Source organism: Pseudopipra pipra, chromosome 2 (genome assembly GCF_036250125.1).
Source record: "Pseudopipra pipra isolate bDixPip1 chromosome 2, bDixPip1.hap1, whole genome shotgun sequence".
Lineage (NCBI taxonomy): Eukaryota > Metazoa > Chordata > Aves > Passeriformes > Pipridae > Pseudopipra > Pseudopipra pipra.
The window spans coordinates 8,758,791-8,776,054 of record NC_087550.1 but is presented as its reverse complement, the minus strand read 5'-3'; the positions used below and the strand labels follow the sequence as shown (position 1 = coordinate 8,776,054).

Genomic DNA, 17,264 nt, shown 5'->3' with positions numbered 1-17,264 from the left:
ATTTTGCAGATGCTCTGCAGTAAAACCCTTTTGACACCTCTAAAGCTTTATAAATCCCAGAGCATGTTAATCACCCAGTCTGAGCCCATAATCCCAACCCAGGCCCCACACTCAATGGGTTTTGCAGACTCTCTCCCATCCCACATTTTGCCTACCTCAGGGGTGGGCCACAAATTCAGCTGCAGTCAAACATCCGAGCCCAGACAACAACCCTGGGCTGCACCACAGAATTAGGCTCTGACACCGGGGCTTTCCTGGGGTTTTAAGGACTTGGGGTTTCCCAAAAAAAAAAAGGAAATCTTTGACAGGACTAGCAGGAGTTTCTGGAGATCACAGTATCTGCAGTCCATGGCTGGTTATTCACGTTGAAGAACACCTTTGGAGGACAAAAAAAAATTACAACCCAAACCCATTATGGCTAAAAATGTTATTTAGCGAATCAAATTAAATTTATAATGCTGCCCAAGAGCCTGGAATTTTGGTCAAGCAGCTTCCTGGGATTGTAGCTCCATGGTAGCACCTAGAGGTGACCAGCAGTGGCCTTCTGGACCTCACCTAAGGAAGCAACAGCTCCAGCATCAGCCTTGCCCTGGAGCAGGTTCCTCCCAACCTTTCCAGGAGCTGCCTGAGGAAGTGGGAATCAGGGATAAGCAAGGTCCTGGCAGGTTAAGCCCAGTTCCTGAGACTAACACACCTTCCTTGCCCAGACTAAGGGAGGTCTTGCTCCTTCATGGAGACCAAAATACACCATTCCCAGTTAGAACCAGCAGCACTCCTTGCAAGTCTGGTCTGCTGGCACCATGCACAGCAATTCCTGCCTGGCTCAGCTGGCACATGGATCTGTGGGCACCTCAAACAGCTTCCCTGGCCAGTCAGCCACCCCTGTGTCAGCTTCCCTGTAAGATGAAGGGCTTGAAGGTGAATTTTAAGGATATTTAAGTGTAAAGCCCTGAAAACGGGGCAGCATTAAGGGGAAAAATAAAAAAGCAGAATCAGAATAGTTTGGGTTGAAAGGAGCCCTTAAAGGTCATCTAGTCCAACTCCCTCAATAAGAAGGGACACCTTCTTAGCCCATCACACCAACGTGATCAGACACATCCATCTGTGGGGACTCAGCTCTGAATCCCTGATCACATCCAGTGTTCAGTGCCCACCCTCAAATTAAACCATCTTGAAAGAGCCTCTTTCCCCCAAAAGCTCCTGTACCCCTCAGGCCTAAGGTCTGGAACACCAACAAATTGAAAAACACGTCGAAAAGGGCAAATTAACCCCTCCTCTAATGGAGGTTTTCAGCAAAGCAAGCGATTCCCGTGCCCAGTGACCTCTGGGCCGCCCAGGAATTAGCCCTGACAAAGTCCCAGCTCCCAAGCCTGTGGCTCAGATCATCTGTTCAGGTCATTTCCCAGCCCTGGCCAAGCGGGAATTAGGAGAGCATTTCACCTGAAAGTGAATTAACAGCTCTCACAGACACAGCACCGCAATTCATTATGCTGATGGATCACAGCTCCTCACAAAAGGAGCCCAAAAAGCCCCGGGAAGCCTCAGCTGGAGGCCACGTGGGGTGTTCAACCAGCTGGACCGTCTGGAATCACACACATCTCACTGCAAGGGAGGAAATGTTCACACCCAGGTCACTAGGAAGGGGTTGGTATCTCAGTTATAGGGGCAGCAATAAAGGCAGGGAGAGGCATTGGAAATTTCCCCTCATGTTAAACACAGGATTAGGAGTTTGGGGATGTAAAAACCAGGATTTTATATCGAACACAGGAAGCTCAAACAACACCCAGAGGGTCTTGTGCCCCTTCACACACCACAGGACAAACAGGGGAGGTTGTTGATGACAGGCTTTCCTATTTTATTGCACTCAATCAGAGCAGCCCCACAAAGGTGCTCACAACACTCCTCAGTGTCTTCCCAAGAGATACAAAAGCCTGTTTCTCCGGAGGGATGTCCAGAAGCGACAATCCTGGTCCAAGGTGCTTCCAGGAGCCTGGAATACCCACCTAGTGCTGCCTTTTTATTGGCTGGGTACAAGAGACCCTCAAAGTGTGACCCAGCAGCACTGAAAACAGCGGCCCCTGTCCCCAAGAACATTTGCTGGCACATGGAAATGGAGCCTGAATCCAGCAGTGGGGAAGTGCCACCCAGCAGAGCAGGAGAGATCCCAGTTCCACCCTGCTGGATCTCCAGAGGATTCATGGTTGGGAAGTACAATTTAATCTGTGCCTGCCACGAAGCAGAGAAGCCAAAGCCCTTTCCAAGTCATGACAGTATTTTATCCTGTTCTATCCTATTTGCCAGGGAACTAATTAAGGCAAAGAGGACACATTAATTCAATACACAGTAACTGGAAAAACCAAATAAACAACAAAACCAAACAAAAAGCAGACAACAAACCACCACCTCTCCCAAAAAAAAACCCCAAAAACAAAACCAAAAAAACACAACTGGACAAACAAAAAAAACTCCCCAAAAAGCCACTCAAACCCAGACAGTCAATAAAAGTGGCTTCTTCTGTTTGCTGGACAGCTAAAAAAAAATCATTGCCATTTCCTCCTGCAAAGAATATCTCCTCATCCTCTCCCCCAAGGGTGACTTCCCAGGTGTGATACTTGCTGGGTACAAACAACAGGGGGTCGGAAGCAATAAAAAAACTCCAAGCCAAAAGCAGTGGATGGATTTAACTTGGTGTGCATTCAATGAACCCATGGACAGCTCCCATGTAGACACTGATCCTGCCACGTGTGGGCAGGGATTTTCAGAAGATGGACTCTCCCCCAGGAGAAAAAGAGATGTTCTGGTGTTGGAACAACCTCCAGTGGTTCATTGGGGGTGAACCACAAAGAGTATTGTGTTTATACCCTGCAATTAGCTGTGTGTAAACTCATTTAATTGCTGGCGATCCATCAGCAGGCTCCTGGTACCCAGGAGCTGCCTGGGAAGGTGGAATCTGAACTTTAGAGCTTTCACAGCACACGTGGCAGCTCCAAGGCAAAGCTTTTTTCCCCCCTGAAGTTTGTGTTCAGGGTGATAGAACCCTGGCAAGGTGATGGATTCCCCATCCCTGGCAGTGTCCAAGCCCAGGTTGGACGGGGTTTGGAGCAACCTGCGATGGAAGGAAGGGGGGAGCAGGAATGGGATCATCTTTAAGGTCCCTTCCAACCCAAACCATTCTCTGCTTCCATGCACTGACCTCAAAATATCTTCCTTGGTTGAATATGTGATGACCAAGCTGTGATTCGAGCAGAAATTCCTTCCTCACACCAGCAACAGGCATTAGAATGATCTGAATCCCAGCAAGGCCATTCCTTCTCCTTTACATGCCTTTCATTTAAAAAAGCATTACAAATTTAAAAAGGAAAAAGTGAAAGAGGATCTTGCCCTTAAAGTTGAAAGCCCACAATAGAAAAAAAAAGAATTTTGCAGATGTTCAAAATTTAAAAAGGAGACCGAGTGTGCTGGTTGTGTGCCTTCAGCCCCCCCCTTCCATTCTCAGAGGAAAGCAAGAGACAATGACAATTCCAGCAAGCAGTGCCCCAAAAAAACTTCCAGCTCAAGCTTACAATTCAAATTCCCATTTTCACATCAACTTTTCTTGTGTAGTAGAAAGCCTGGTGTGCACACACTGGAGGGAAAAGGAGAGGGACCATTAAAATTCTGCTGGTGAGCTGCAGAACAACTCAGAAAACAAATATCCAAGGCAGAAGAGATCACAGAGGCAACGTTGGGTCATGACCCAGATTTAGGTGAAAGCCTCCTGTTCTGGGAAGTTTGGTGTTTTACCAAGCAAGCAGAGAACCACGCTGGAGTTCACACTAAAAAAAGCCCCTCTTTGAATACCTGACTTGCTTTCTGATCATTAAAAAGTAGAAACTTGATTTGGACATACCCTTATTTCCCTGTATTCCCCCTCCAAATAACATCTGCAGGGCACTTTATTGGCATCCAGCGGGAACAAATTCTTCACCCTTTGGTTTGGCCCAACCTGCAGCTCATTTTAGATTTCTTTCTCTTACTCCTGCAATACTTGTTATCTCTATTTCTCTTAAAAGTGGGAGTTGATGCCTCATGTAGACCTTAAAAAGCCCAGTTCTGAGACTGGACATATTTAAGCCTAGATCAGGTGCCTTTAAACACAACTAATTCCTTTCCAGCACTGGAAAAAAACAATTGGAATTCCAAGTGGAACTGGAAGGTTGCCACTGATATTTTTTTGGTAAAGCAAGCAGAGCCAGATTTCACTGAAAAATTCAGTCCACGGCAATTTTTTTCTCTGGATTTTTAGCTAAGAAATGGAATGTTCTGGTTCAGCAGGCAGAAGGAAAAAGGTATTTTTAGTATTTAAGTTAGTGCACGTCCAGCTGCCAAGACATTGTGTCCCACTGTTTTCCTGACAGAGTCTTCCAAAGCCACCTACACTCTCTGCCATGGATGTGCCCAGGAATTTGCTCCCAGCAGTGGTCCCTCAGGCTGAGCTGGCCAGGCTGAAAGAGGACGGAAAACCAGCACCAATATTCCCATTTCGCCAAAGGAAATTTGTTCAGGGCTGCACAAACAGCAGCCCCGACTCTCCAATTCCCACGGGAGCTCCTGGCCAAGCTGCTCCAACAATCCATGTAATTCACAACCAGGAGGAGCATTTCTGGCACAGGATCTGCCACAGTCAGACGTGTTTGTGCCTCAACAGCTTCTTTTCCAGAGGGAAAGCACTCCAAGAGCCAGGAAGATCCCTGGTTATAGACTTAGAAGCAGAACAGAGGAGCCAACTGACACCAGAGCAACATGAAGCACTCAAAAGGCAAGCAAAGGATCTCCTGGGAGCACTGCCAGCAGAAACAAGATTTAAATTTGGGAGTTTTCTCTCCTTTAAGTAGTAAGAACATTAAAAAAAGAAAACAGCCTAGAAAACATGAGAGCCCAACCATTTCCCAGGAGATGTAAAAGGGTGGCTTTGACAGCAGTGTTTTCACACTTATCCCATAAACACAGCACGGCTCACAAGGCCTCATCTCACAGCCCTCAACAACAGGGAGAGTGCAGTGAAGCCCTGCTTCCCAAATTCCCTCTGCCACAGCTCTGGAAAACTGCATTCCCAGGCCAGGCAAGAGTCACCTCTAACACTGCCACATTCGCCCCCCAGCCACTTTTCACTTCCAGCTGCCTCTCATAGGATCCCACAATGGTTTAGGTTGGAAAGGACTTTAAAGCTCATCTTGTTCCTCCCCTGCCATGGGCAGGGACACCTTCCACCAGCCCAGGTTGCTCAGAGTTCCATCCAACCTGGCCTTGGACACTGCCAGGGATGAGGCAGCCACAGCTTCTCTGGGCAGCCTGTTCCCCCTACCTCCAAACTATTTTCCCATGCAAGAACAGAATCAGGGAATCATAAAGGTTGGAAAAGACCTCCAAGACCATCAAGTCCACCCTTGGACCGAGTGCCACTGCAGCGTGTGAAGGCAGAGATGATGCAGAAATGCAGGTCCTACAGGTCCAGTCAAGGATGCTGTAAAGCACCCCAGGGACAGAGAGCAAGGAGGAAACATGGGAAACATGGATGGGTTTGGCCACAGCACTCAACCCCTTTAAGCAGCAGAACCATCTCGTAGGACCCGTGGGGCAGAACCACAGACCCCCAGCCACGGGGCCAGTGAATACCATCATCTATCCAAGCCAATAATTAAACAAATAAACAAAAAAAAATTAATATCCAGCACTTTCAAGCAAGATCTCCAAAGCCAGCATCGGTGGGAAGAGGTGACAGGGCCCAGCACCCACCTTGGTGGTGTCATCATGTGACCGCTGGTACCGTTTCCAGCGGCAGCCGTAGATCCCGGTCAGACAGGACAGACATAGCTGGGGCTCGTAGTACTGCAGGGGTTGGTGTTTGACCATGCTCCTTCCAGCCCCTCTGGAGCCAGCTCTCACCACTCCATCAGGTCCTGGGAGCGCCCTTTGGCAAGAAGGAAAAACAAAAATCCGTTAAAAAAAAAAAAAAAGGGAATTAAACCCACCGAGCAATATTTCACTACATTAACAAGCAATTCAATAATTAACCATGTCCTCTGGCCACGGAGAGGGGGGATGAGAATCACAGCTATTCCCAGCCCTGCCGACGTCTCCCGGTCCTTACTTAACAAGGCTGAGAAGTTTAATTAGTTTGCAGGTTTTATTTCCTTGAGCAGCTTCTCCCACACCACTAAAAGCCAATGGATTCGTAGGAGTTAGCAGGAAGAAGAGCCACAGGAGGACAAAAGGACTGGACCGGTTGTTTGCAGCCCCAGTGATGAGGGTTTTATGAACGACTGAAATGTAAAGAACAACCTTAAAATCGATCCAGAGACCTCCTCAGAGCTGAAACCCAGCCAAGACAAAGCAGGTTATCTTCAGCATCCTACAGAGCCTCTAAACAGCCCCAGACAAGGAACAAACACTTCCAGAGGCACATCACAGAATCACAGACTATCCTGAGCTGGAAGGGACCCAACGTGGATCCTCAAAGTCCAGCTCCTGGCCAACCCCAGGAATACAGTGTGTGTGCATATACATAAAATATATAATACCCATCTCCCTTTATACACCTCTCAAGCAGCCTTCACCCAGCTCCCCTTCCCACCAACCAGCACCCAAAGGATCAGACTGACTCGTGGGAACATCAGTGTTTGGAGGGAAGGTTCTCTGCTCTATCCACCACATGCTCCCTGCGTCACAGGGGGGTTTTTTTGTACATATATATTTAGATGTTCTCTTGTCTCTGGTGAGATTCATATCGGGGACAGACCAAACAATCACGTTCTCTTACTAATTCCCAGAGTTGGTGCTCAGGGGTGGGAAGCTCAGAGACGTTATTTGCCAGTCTGGTGGCGTCACTCTGGCCTCAACTCCCACCCAGGGGTTTTCCACAGGTTCCTGGGGCACAAGCCCACACCCACAGCCCCACGAGCTGCTGCTGGGTGGATAATCAGTGCACTGGGAATGATGTTCAGCAGCATCTGAGCTTGCAAAGAGCCTGCCTACCTTTCCAGAGTGTACAGAGATGAGTGTGGGCAGTAAATCACACCCTGTCTAAGGGAAACACTTTTATTTCCTCGCACACAGGATCCCCAGAGCTCAGCTCTTGCAAAAACCCCTGACAGCTGAGTAGCAACATCCTCACTGGCATCAGCAAAGCGTGACTGGGCTTAAGGAGCTAAACCAGCCACCTAAAAGCCTTTCAAAGCCACATCCTACAGGAAGAAGCCTTCAAAACCCACAGAATCACAGAATATTCCGAGTTGGAAGGGACCCACAAGGATCACCGAGTCCAACTCCCAGCCCTGCACAAGAGAGCCCCAAGAACCCCACCAGGGCTGAGTATGTTTTTCGCTGGAGTTGCTGCACGAGGGGATGCTGCAGACACAGTGGTGGAGCCCAGCAATGTCAGCAGGGACACAGCCAGCTCAGCCCTTCCAGCCTCTGCCCGTTCTGTGGCTGTTCACGCTCCGTGCTGACAGCCTTGTCCTGACTTCCTCTCAGCAGGGTTCAGCCCCCCGGGGGCAGGTGGTTGTTGTGGCTCCGAAGGCCACCAGACTGTCACCACGCTGTGCCCATCAGTGCCCTGCCTTCCCCTCACACAGACACGGGGAATGTGGCTCTGTGCTCCCAGCAAACCTGCCTGGGATGCTCCGGGAGCGCTCCAGGCACTGACCCCGCAGAGGACACGAGATGTGCATGACTTGCACATCACAGATGCCCACGTGGCTCTGCTCATCCCCTCGGGGATGACATGCAGGACAGAGGCACGAACACATCCAGCCTGGAAGCAGAGCTGTTTGCTCCCCCAGCTCATCTGCCCCCGAGCCCTGCTGTGCCACCTCGGTGGCCTGGTGCCTGGGGTCACCTCCCAGCCTGCATTTTTGCCTCTTCTCTTGCTATTTATAAAGCTCAGCATTAGTCACTGTATAGGTCGCCTCCTATCTCCAGCTTTTTTCTGCTTCAAGACCATCCCAACGAAATGAATCTCCCCCCACACTGGCAGAAAAACTGACAGGACAGGACAGAAATGCTGAGAATGTGCAAAGTTAGATGTTATGTGAAGGTCTGGGACAGAGCTTGATCTCTGCCCTGCAGGTTCTCAGCACTGAGTGATGTACAAGACATTGGGGGATAGGTGCAGGATGTAAAAGTCCTGCACAGTCTGCACAGTTAGCAGCTCCCCTGCCAAACCCCTTATTCCCACACTGACAACCTTGAAGGCTACAGCAGTTATAAGAAATCCTCCACGAATTAATCTCCAAAGGAAAGCATCTCTCCTGATTTCCACCTCTTCCTGCTTTGGTCATGCAAGGCAGGAGGGCAGACAGAACCACCTCCAGCTGCAAAAGCTTTGGCCACGTATTTTATTTGTTCACTCTCAAGACCTGGGTCATGAACTCAAACACAAGTGGTTCAAAAAAATGATCCCAAGTAACATTAGATTTAAGATTAGGAAGAAATTCTTCCCTATGAGGGTGGGGAGAGACCCTGGCACAGGCTGCCCAGAGAAGCTGTGGCTGCCCCATCCCTGGAAGTGTCCAAAGCCAGGCTGGAGCAAAATGGGATGGTGGGAGGTGTCCCTGTTCATGGCAAGAGGAGTTAGACCTGGGAAGAGTTCTCAGCTCAGGGCTGTCACCAGGATCCCTGATTCCACCTGTTCAGGATGCAACCATCCCTCTCAGGATGCCTATCCAAAGCTACTGGATAAAGGCCTGAACTTTGCTGCACAATCAGAGGTGGCAGAGGCACCAAAACCTTTCCCAACAGCTTTGCTTTAGTAAGGTGCAAGTGCACTTCAGAGATGGGCAGGGACCAGCAACCAACCCTTCTCCCGAAATTAAAATCCTGCCAGGAACACCAACATCCAGGGCACGTGCAAAAGCTCTGTGTTTGTTGTCTAATTCTGAAGAGCATCTGCCAACCTCCAAGCAGCAGCATCTAATTCAGCACCTCCCAGTTTCCTGGCAGAGTTCAGGAGGGACACGAGTGTTTTCCATACAAAGGGACAGCCCGAAGGCACAGCTGCCCACCCACACCATCACCAGGAGGCACTGCTGGAAGGGTTGGAGAGCGGCAGAACCCACTGCACACAACCAAGAGGACAAAAACTGCAAGCACAGGAAAATCCAGCTGAAAAGGTTCCACAGGGCACCAAGTAAAGCTGAACTCACATGGAGCCCAAAATTCCAGGCTGCTCCCTGTAAAAACAGCCAGGAGAAGCACAGTGAGAAGAAACCCAACCTGAGTTTTTAAAAAGCTGTTGCATCGCACGGGGCACAACCAATGAGCCCCAAATCATCCCCTCTCCTCCGTGAGAGGAAACCCCACAGAAAACCCCACAAGGGAGAGGAAAGCACAAGCACAGCACCCACCCTCCCACCACGCCCTGAGTGGCACAGGAGATGCAGGAGGAGCCCGAGGCACAAGATGCTGCTCCTGGTACCACCTGCCCGGAGATCCAAGCTCAGGGACTCCATACTCACTGCTCCTGCTGCCAGGACTGGGTTTAAGGGAGAGCAGCACAGAGCCTGTGCCACCTCCCAGTCACTGTTCCCATGACATCCCCAGCTCCCGAGGTGCAGAAAGCAGGCTATGAATGATTCACAGCGCTGCTGGTTAGTGTTACACACGGCAATGAAAACAGGAAGAGAGACAACAGGCATCAATTATTCAAATCCAGTCACACTCACCGGGAGGGAAGGGGAGAAAAAAAAAAAAGGGAATCAAATAAAAAACACAAACCCACACCAGCTCTCTACCTTGCCTTTAAAAGTGCATCATCTGCCAGTGGGCTTTTTGGAGCTGAACAAGTGAATCTGCCAGCTGGCCTGTCCAAAAAGGGGGAGCAGGGGAGATTCCATCCGCAAGCACAATGGGAATATTTTCCAAAGGCTCCAGGATGCCTAATTAGCACACACTGCACTCCTGAGATCCTGAAGTGGAGGTATCTGTTACAGCCTGTGACACATTATTCCCTTCCAAACAGCTTCGGAGCAAAAGGGGGGGGGGGGGGGGAAGGAAGAGAAAACAGAAAAAAAAAAAAAAGAAGGGAGAACTGAAGCCGCAAATTGAAAAGGGAAACTCTCTGGGGAGATCTGGCCTAAGAATTGAGATTTTTGTCTCTCTGACTGTAACTCCCTGTATTCTCAGAGTAATACTCAGAAACCTGGAGTAGGGAGGGAAGAGAGCAATCAAGGCCAATCATGAAACCATCACAGTGCTACCATTTGGTGAAGGGGAGAGTCTTGGAGTGCATTGGGAAAATAATGGGAATGAAGCCATGGAATAGCAGGATAATAACCTTTCCCAAGGCTTGGTACCCTCCAAGCCCTCCCCTCTAATTCCCCCTTGAAGTTTTATTTTTTCCTACCAACAACAGTTTCAGGGAAGTCCCACTGATCTCATTCAGCAACTTGGGACAAATCTTCTAACGGCCCAGAGAAAGCCATTTCCTGGGGTACTCTTGACAGCTCCACTCTGGATACACCCAGGGGTTGGTCAGGACAGATTTGGGGAGCCGGAAGGACACAGAAGAGCTCTGGGCTCCTGCCTGTCTTACCCTGACCTCCCAAATTCTCCCCAATTCCTTAGACTGGTTCACTCTGATAAGCACAACTTCTCACTTGAGCCTGCAAAGGACTCCTAAATTGGATCAGCACATCCAAGGAAAAATCAAAACACAGCCAAGGATGCTCTGGTGCATGTTCATGAATAACAAAATTGTAGAACCATCAAGACCAGAAAAGCCCTCCAAGGTAATGGAGTCCAATCATTAACCCAGCACTGCCAAGGCTGCCACTAATCCATGGAATCCTGAAGTCTCAGGAGATGTTGGAGCGTGCAAAGCCAAGAATTTGGAGACAGGTGGACACCTCTGATGTTCTCCAACAGCTCCACCCACCAGGATGTGGGCACCTGAGATCTTCTCCAGCATCTCCATCTCTCAGGGCATGGCCGGGAAGAGCCACCCCATGGAAAACTCTGGCTTTCCCCAAGGAGGCTCCCGTGGTTCCCGAGGGGCAGATTTGTTGGGAGAATGGGGGGGATAACCAATCCCACCACAGCAATCCCTCCACATGCTCCCACCATATCCAGGGAGACCACAAGCCCAGCCCAGCAGTGGGACACCCAAACCCAAAGCAAGCTCTGAGAGCACAAGGTCCCACCTCCCAAAAATCAGGCCCAAAGAAACTCAGCCCACTTGCAATGCAAATAAATGCAGAAAACAGACACTCAGGGGGTCCTTGAGATTTGTGTTTTATAAGTTAGCCCGTTTTAAAAAAAGCTTTGACAGATTCCAATGATTTCCACATCAAAAGCAGTGGTTTTCCTCTCCTCAGTGACTCCTGGGAGCACTGTTTATCAACAATCTCTCTGTAATTCCAACATATCTCCCTCTATCACAACTTCTGTCAAGCCAGTTATGCTTAAAACCTTGTTAAGCAAATCATTTCCTGTCCCAATTAGGTGAGAACATCCCTGATAACCAATTATCCCCATTGATACGCTTGTAAGCAATTGTTTCCCTAATTATACTGGAAAATTCCCATTTTCCTTAATATTTTCTAAACAAGTTAAGCTCTTCCAGAGCAAACCCTCCAGTCCTATGCATGAGGGAGAAAAAAAAAAAAAAAAAAAAGAAAGAGAAATCTCCTCTATTTCCCAGCCAGGGCTGAAATGATTTAAAGCATTAGAAGGAACTGATCTAAATTCTTGGGATTTTCATGGTTTTCATATTATATGAAAATATAGCAAACTCATCCAAAGCAAAGCCATGAAATTCCACTTTCCCTGACTGAGGAGATGGAAATGGAAGAGGGACAACATCCCCCCCCCGTTTAATAACAACCCAGCTATCACAGAGGGATGTTTGCTCCAGCCATTCCCACCAGAGGGAATCTATAGGAACACACACGCACACTGAGCTGTATTTTCCACATTTTGGTGGCCCAGAGCCAAATCAGCTCAACTTGCAAGGTCAAGATTTCATTTCAGGGCAGGAATGGAACAGCCCAAAGCCATAAACAGCCTCAACTGCTGAGCTGATGTGTTTTGGGGGTGGAACGACCCCCTTGATTGCTGGAGACCTTTGGTTGACCCAGGGGGGTTGTTCTTTCCAACAGATTGTTATTCCCCCCTCTGGAAATCAGGATGGGTTAGAGGTCTCCCACCCACTTTTTCCAGGCTCTAAACATCCATTTTTACGCTGATAACACCGAAGTCTCTGCACAAATAAGAGGAGTTGATGTGTTCAAATGCCACTCACCATCTCGTTTTTTTTTTCCCCCTCTGGGAAATAAATGAGACAAACTGCAGCAAAGTATTCCTTGCCATGTGGGTACAGAATTCTGGATGAGAACTGAGGCAGGAAAACACACATTGTCACAACACCCTTGTCCTAAAAGCCAATTGCTTCAGTGACAGAAAATAAGAGGTGGGAGGGACAGAATTTAAAAAATTAAAGAGAGGTCTAGAACTCCTCTGAAGGAGAATCACTGTCTCCCTGCTGCCTGGTGATGCCAAAACCCCATGATTACACCCTAATCCAGGGAGACAGCCTGCAGAGCCACTTGGATTCACAGCCATGACCCAAATAGTCCCATCCCAAATAGGATCTGGCTGACGTGGAGCCCCTTTGGGTCCAACCTGTTGTTTGTTGTTCCTCAATTTTCTTTCTTTTTATTTTTTCTTTAAATGAATGCTTTGAAAGTAGGGCAGTGTGGAGTTTGGGGGTTGGAGACTTCCAGTTAATGGAAATTCAGACTTCAAAAGATAAATACTTCAAAGGGATTACAAAAGAGAAACATAGACTTTAATCTCCCTAAATAAATAAGCAGAGTGTGGACTAACGCCCTCTGCAGCAGAGCTTCCTCATGTTTTCCACAATCTGGGTTCCTAGAACTTGGAAAGGGTTGGAGAAGCGGAACAGGACACCGGAAAAACCTGCACAAACTTCTTGCAGAGTGAGAGTTAAACACAACCTCTGCTCTCTGCACAAACCTGGCAAGTCAAGGTGGTGGCACAGCTCGGAAAACACAACCCAAAAGCCACTGGGAAGAGCCAGGTTTTCTCTCCTCCCCACAAGATGGGAAGGAGCAATCCCAGTTCTGGAGATATTTTAATTACCAGCAGGACTGGGCTGCGTTTTTTGCTGTGGGGGCAGTGGTGGTGGCCACGTGTTGCCCACCTTGTTCCTACAAGCACATCCCGTGTTCCAAACTTAGTCCAAGCAAGAGAATTCCCCACTCAGTCCAGCTGCTCTCTGAACACACTCTGCAGCCACACAAGCCCAGCAGACAGCAGGGTTGAGGTGTTGCAGTAACCCCAGGAACCAGCCACGATGGTCAAGGCAAGGCTCAACCCACTGTCTTTGTCTTGGCAAAGACCACGAGGCCCAAACAATCCCATTCATGGGCAGTTAAGATCCTTCCCAGAGAGATATTCAGGAATGGAGACTGAGCTGGGGACAGATGGCAGTGCAAGGAACCCCATGAGCTGTGCCTCCACGTCACTGGGAACCAGTGCAACCAGTTTGTATCGTGGAATCAGAGAATGGTTTGGGTTAAAAGGGACCTTCAGCTCATCCTGCCATGGACAGGGACACCTTCCCTGGACCAGGTTGCTCCCAAGCCTCATCCAACATTGCCTCAAATGTTTCCAGGAATGGGGCAGCCACAGCTGCTGGACACATCCCAAACCATTCCGTGATTCTCTGATCTTCCCAAGCCTCTGCTTAAACACAAACCCTGCTCCAAGCTTTTCCTGCTGGAAGTGGGGGAGTTTCTGTGCAATAAAACCCTGCAGCTCAGCAAGAGAGACCTCAAAACACAGCCTCCCTTTGGCCTTCTTCATCTCCTCAGTGCTGCTCTGGTTTTAATAAGAGTCCCTAATTCTTAAAAATAAGTTAAAATAATCTAAAACTGTCAGGTGAGTTCACAAACAGGTTCTGAAGCAACTAAGGCAGCAGACAAAGCACAGGCAGGACACAAGGGCATGAGAAAGAGGGCAGGAGAAGCCTTGATAAAGGCAGGACCAGCCCCACCCGAGCTCCCAGGGCAAGGAGTTAATTAATTAGTCCTATAAGCACATTTCCTTTCTATAGGGATTTCTGCCTGAGAAAAGCTGGGAGTGCCAGTGTGGCAGAGGGGTCACTGACCGTGTTTAGAAATAAAGCAAAGAAAACAAATAAACAGAAATAGATCTTGGTAGAAATAAAGTAAATAGCGAAATAAAACAAAGCAAAGGGCTGGATGTGAAAAGCTGCAGCTGCCCCTGTGAGACAACACACCCCAACCCTCTGGAGCCAACGCTTCACTGACTTCCAGGCTAGACTTGCCAACAAACCAGTCCACTTTGGAAAATGCCAAGTTTTCCTGTCCAAGAACAAGTCAAGCAGACTTTCCAAGGCGGCCTTGCCAGCGCTGCCCGGAAGGAGCTGCTCAGTGCCACCCAGGAGCACCAAATAAAAAGAGGTCCCAGGGCACTCTTTGGTCCTTCAAAAAGGTGGGCTTGAAACATGGAAAAGTTCAGTGGGGCATCAGGATTAAAGTATAAGAGGAATGAGGATGTCCTAGTCCTGCCCAAAATAAGGGCTCTGAAACCTTTTAGCCAGATAAACCAGAAGAGGCACTGGGCACTTCCCTGGATTTCTCATGGAATCAGAAGGGTTTGGGTCAGAAGGGACCTTAAAGCTCATCTCATTCCAACCCCCTGCCATGGGCAGGGACACCTTCCACCAGACCAGGCTGCTCCAAGCCGGCCTGGTTTTCTTGCAGTCAGTTCCATGCAGCAGGATGGTGGTGTTTGGAAAGAGGGAGGGCACATCCCAAAGGCAGGTGGGAGGTTCTGTGTGCCAACAGCCAGCTGTGGTGGGAAACGGGGGAGAACCCCCGGGGGAATCTCTGGGCACCACAGAAACAGGTTGGGGGCAGAGGGGTTTTATTGGGCACAGTCCTAAATGCACACAGGAGCCTCCGATACCTGGGTGTACCTCCCCCAGGTACACCCAGGAACAGCAACTCCAGGACAGGTCTGGTCTCTGCCCATGAGGATGACACTGTTCACTCCCAGAGATCACACTGGGAGTCATCACAGGACATCACTTGTGCTGAGCACTGCCTTGGCACCATTCCTGGGGCAGTCCCCTTGGGACATGGCATTCCAGAAACATCCCAACCGGCACAAAAACACAGCTAAAAACCCAAAATAGCAGCTCAATGCTCGAGCTGGGGTGAGACAATACCAGGACCCAGGCAGCACTGCTGGGCTTGGCAGGAGACATGGGGGTGGAGGCAACCTGAGCCACAAACCCCAAGAGACCTGCAGGAAGCACTGGACAGGTCAGGGGAAAGGCAGAAGAGTCAGAGGTGTCTTGGGTACGAGACCCCACATTCAACCTCTGCTGCCTAAAGATCATCTCTGAGGGATCACGGTGATGTTGGTGTGCTTGGGTGATGACACCACATCAGCAAGGCTGAGCAGGGACAGCCACAGTGAGAAAAGAGGAGAGAAAGAGGAGAGAAAGAGGAGAGAAAGAGGAGAGAAAGAGGAGAGAAAGAGAAGAGAAAGAGGAGAGAAAGAGGAGAGAAAAAGAAGAGAAGAGAAAACCAGCAGTGGAAGAAGACGACCAGACCCAGGAAAGCACAGCTGGATGCTGAAAAAAACAAACCTCATTCACCGACAAGGAATTAAAGAATATTTACGGAATCCAAAAATATCTAAGGGATTAAAAAGGCTGTATGATACCTTTCCCCTCCACAGACCCCCAGAGCTTTGCCATCTTCCCCAAGCTGCAAAGCAGAAGTTTGCACCAAGCCTCCCCCAGTGGCAATGTGTTTGTGCTGAGGAATTAAGTGGAAACAGGAGCGGGGTCGAACATGCAGACCCTGACAGCAGTTTCCTTTCCAGACAAGCATTCCCTCCCGGTTTTCCCTTTCCAAACACTCCCCTGAAGAGTTCACCACAACCCCCCCTTGAGCTGTGTTGGCAGGCCCTCCAAGGGGCAGGTTTAAATCTCTCTGGGAGGTGTCAGCAGCTGCAGCAGCAGCCTGTCCCACACATTGCTCACTCTGCTTTTCCTAGGACACGTTCCCTGTTGGAAATTTGGTCCCTGCCCAGCAGGAAAAGAAAACTGCATGAACCACGCCAGCAACACTCATCTGAGCCGGAGCCAAATGCCTCCACACCCACTGCAAGCACTTTAATGGAAAGAGGGAGGAAAAAAAAAAAAAGGCAAAACAAACCCAGCAAGAGTCATTTTACAATCGATCCTCTGCACATCTGCTGGGCAACTGCCACCCAGAGAATTGAGCATGAATGTCTCTGGCTTAATGAGAGCTGGAAAGTCCTGGTTAAATGGGTTACAAGCTCTTTATTTCCCATGATTGATTCCTTCCACACGGCTGCAAGAAACATTAGTCCAAAAAAAAAAAAAAAAACCAAACCAAAAACAAAAACGAAACCAACAACTGTTCTTAAGCAACAGAGGAGCTAAAAATGAAGGAACAAACTTTGCTTTGCCATCCTTGCTGTTCCCTGGGTCTATGCACAGCCAGAAAATACCCTCAGCAGGCACATCCTTTGCTTTCCTTCTGGTTCCAAGGGGGGTGATTTGGAGCAATCAAAATGCACCATCTGACACTGGAAAGGCCTTACACGGATTCACTTCTGGACAGAGCTCTCCCAAAAGCCACGAGCCAACTGAGGAAGCCCAGCAGAGGTTCAAGAAGCTGAGTCAGCCTTGATCAGGAGAGGAATTCAGGCTGATCACTCTAATGTAGGCAGGGGGTGGGAAATGCCAAAGTTTTTGTCAAAAACAGGAGTGGGAATGCACGGGATACGAAGGAATAGTGGGAATTGCCGCCTCGTTCCTGGGAATGTGGCATGAAGTTGGAAAGGTTCATGGCAGACATGCACTCTTCAATCTGAAAACAGCTCTCCTGGCTGCAAAAGGGCTAAAGCTGCCCCTGAGAGGTCACACAGGGTCCATCCTTTGAGGTTTTCAGGACCTGACTGGACCAAGGTTCGAGCCTAGTGCTCCGAGCTCAGTGCTGGCCCTGCCTGGAGCAGGGAGAGATGGAGTCCAGCCTTTCTGAGGTCCCCTCCCAGCCAGGGGACCTGACTGCTCCCACATGAAACAAAACATCAAGTGCTACCCTTCACAGGAGCCTCAGCTCTGACAATGAGATGTACAGGGAGGTTTTCAAGTGACAGCCTGAAAGCTGCTCTCCCAAAGCCATTCCAGATTTAACACG

The 17,264-nt window shown here is 49.1% G+C and overlaps 1 protein-coding gene across 2 annotated transcripts in view; it reads right to left on the bottom strand.

The window, feature by feature from the left end:
- GDPD5 (glycerophosphodiester phosphodiesterase domain containing 5) overlaps window positions 1-17,264 on the bottom strand; it is a 110,697-nt gene that overhangs the window by 58,147 nt on the left and 35,286 nt on the right. For both annotated transcript variants that reach the window (XM_064643959.1, XM_064643958.1), the window contains exon 2: window positions 5,776-5,950. In XM_064643959.1, coding sequence (XP_064500029.1) covers window positions 5,776-5,892 — 117 coding nt within the window. In that variant the 5' untranslated portion in view covers window positions 5,893-5,950. The remainder of the gene's footprint in view (window positions 1-5,775; window positions 5,951-17,264) is intronic.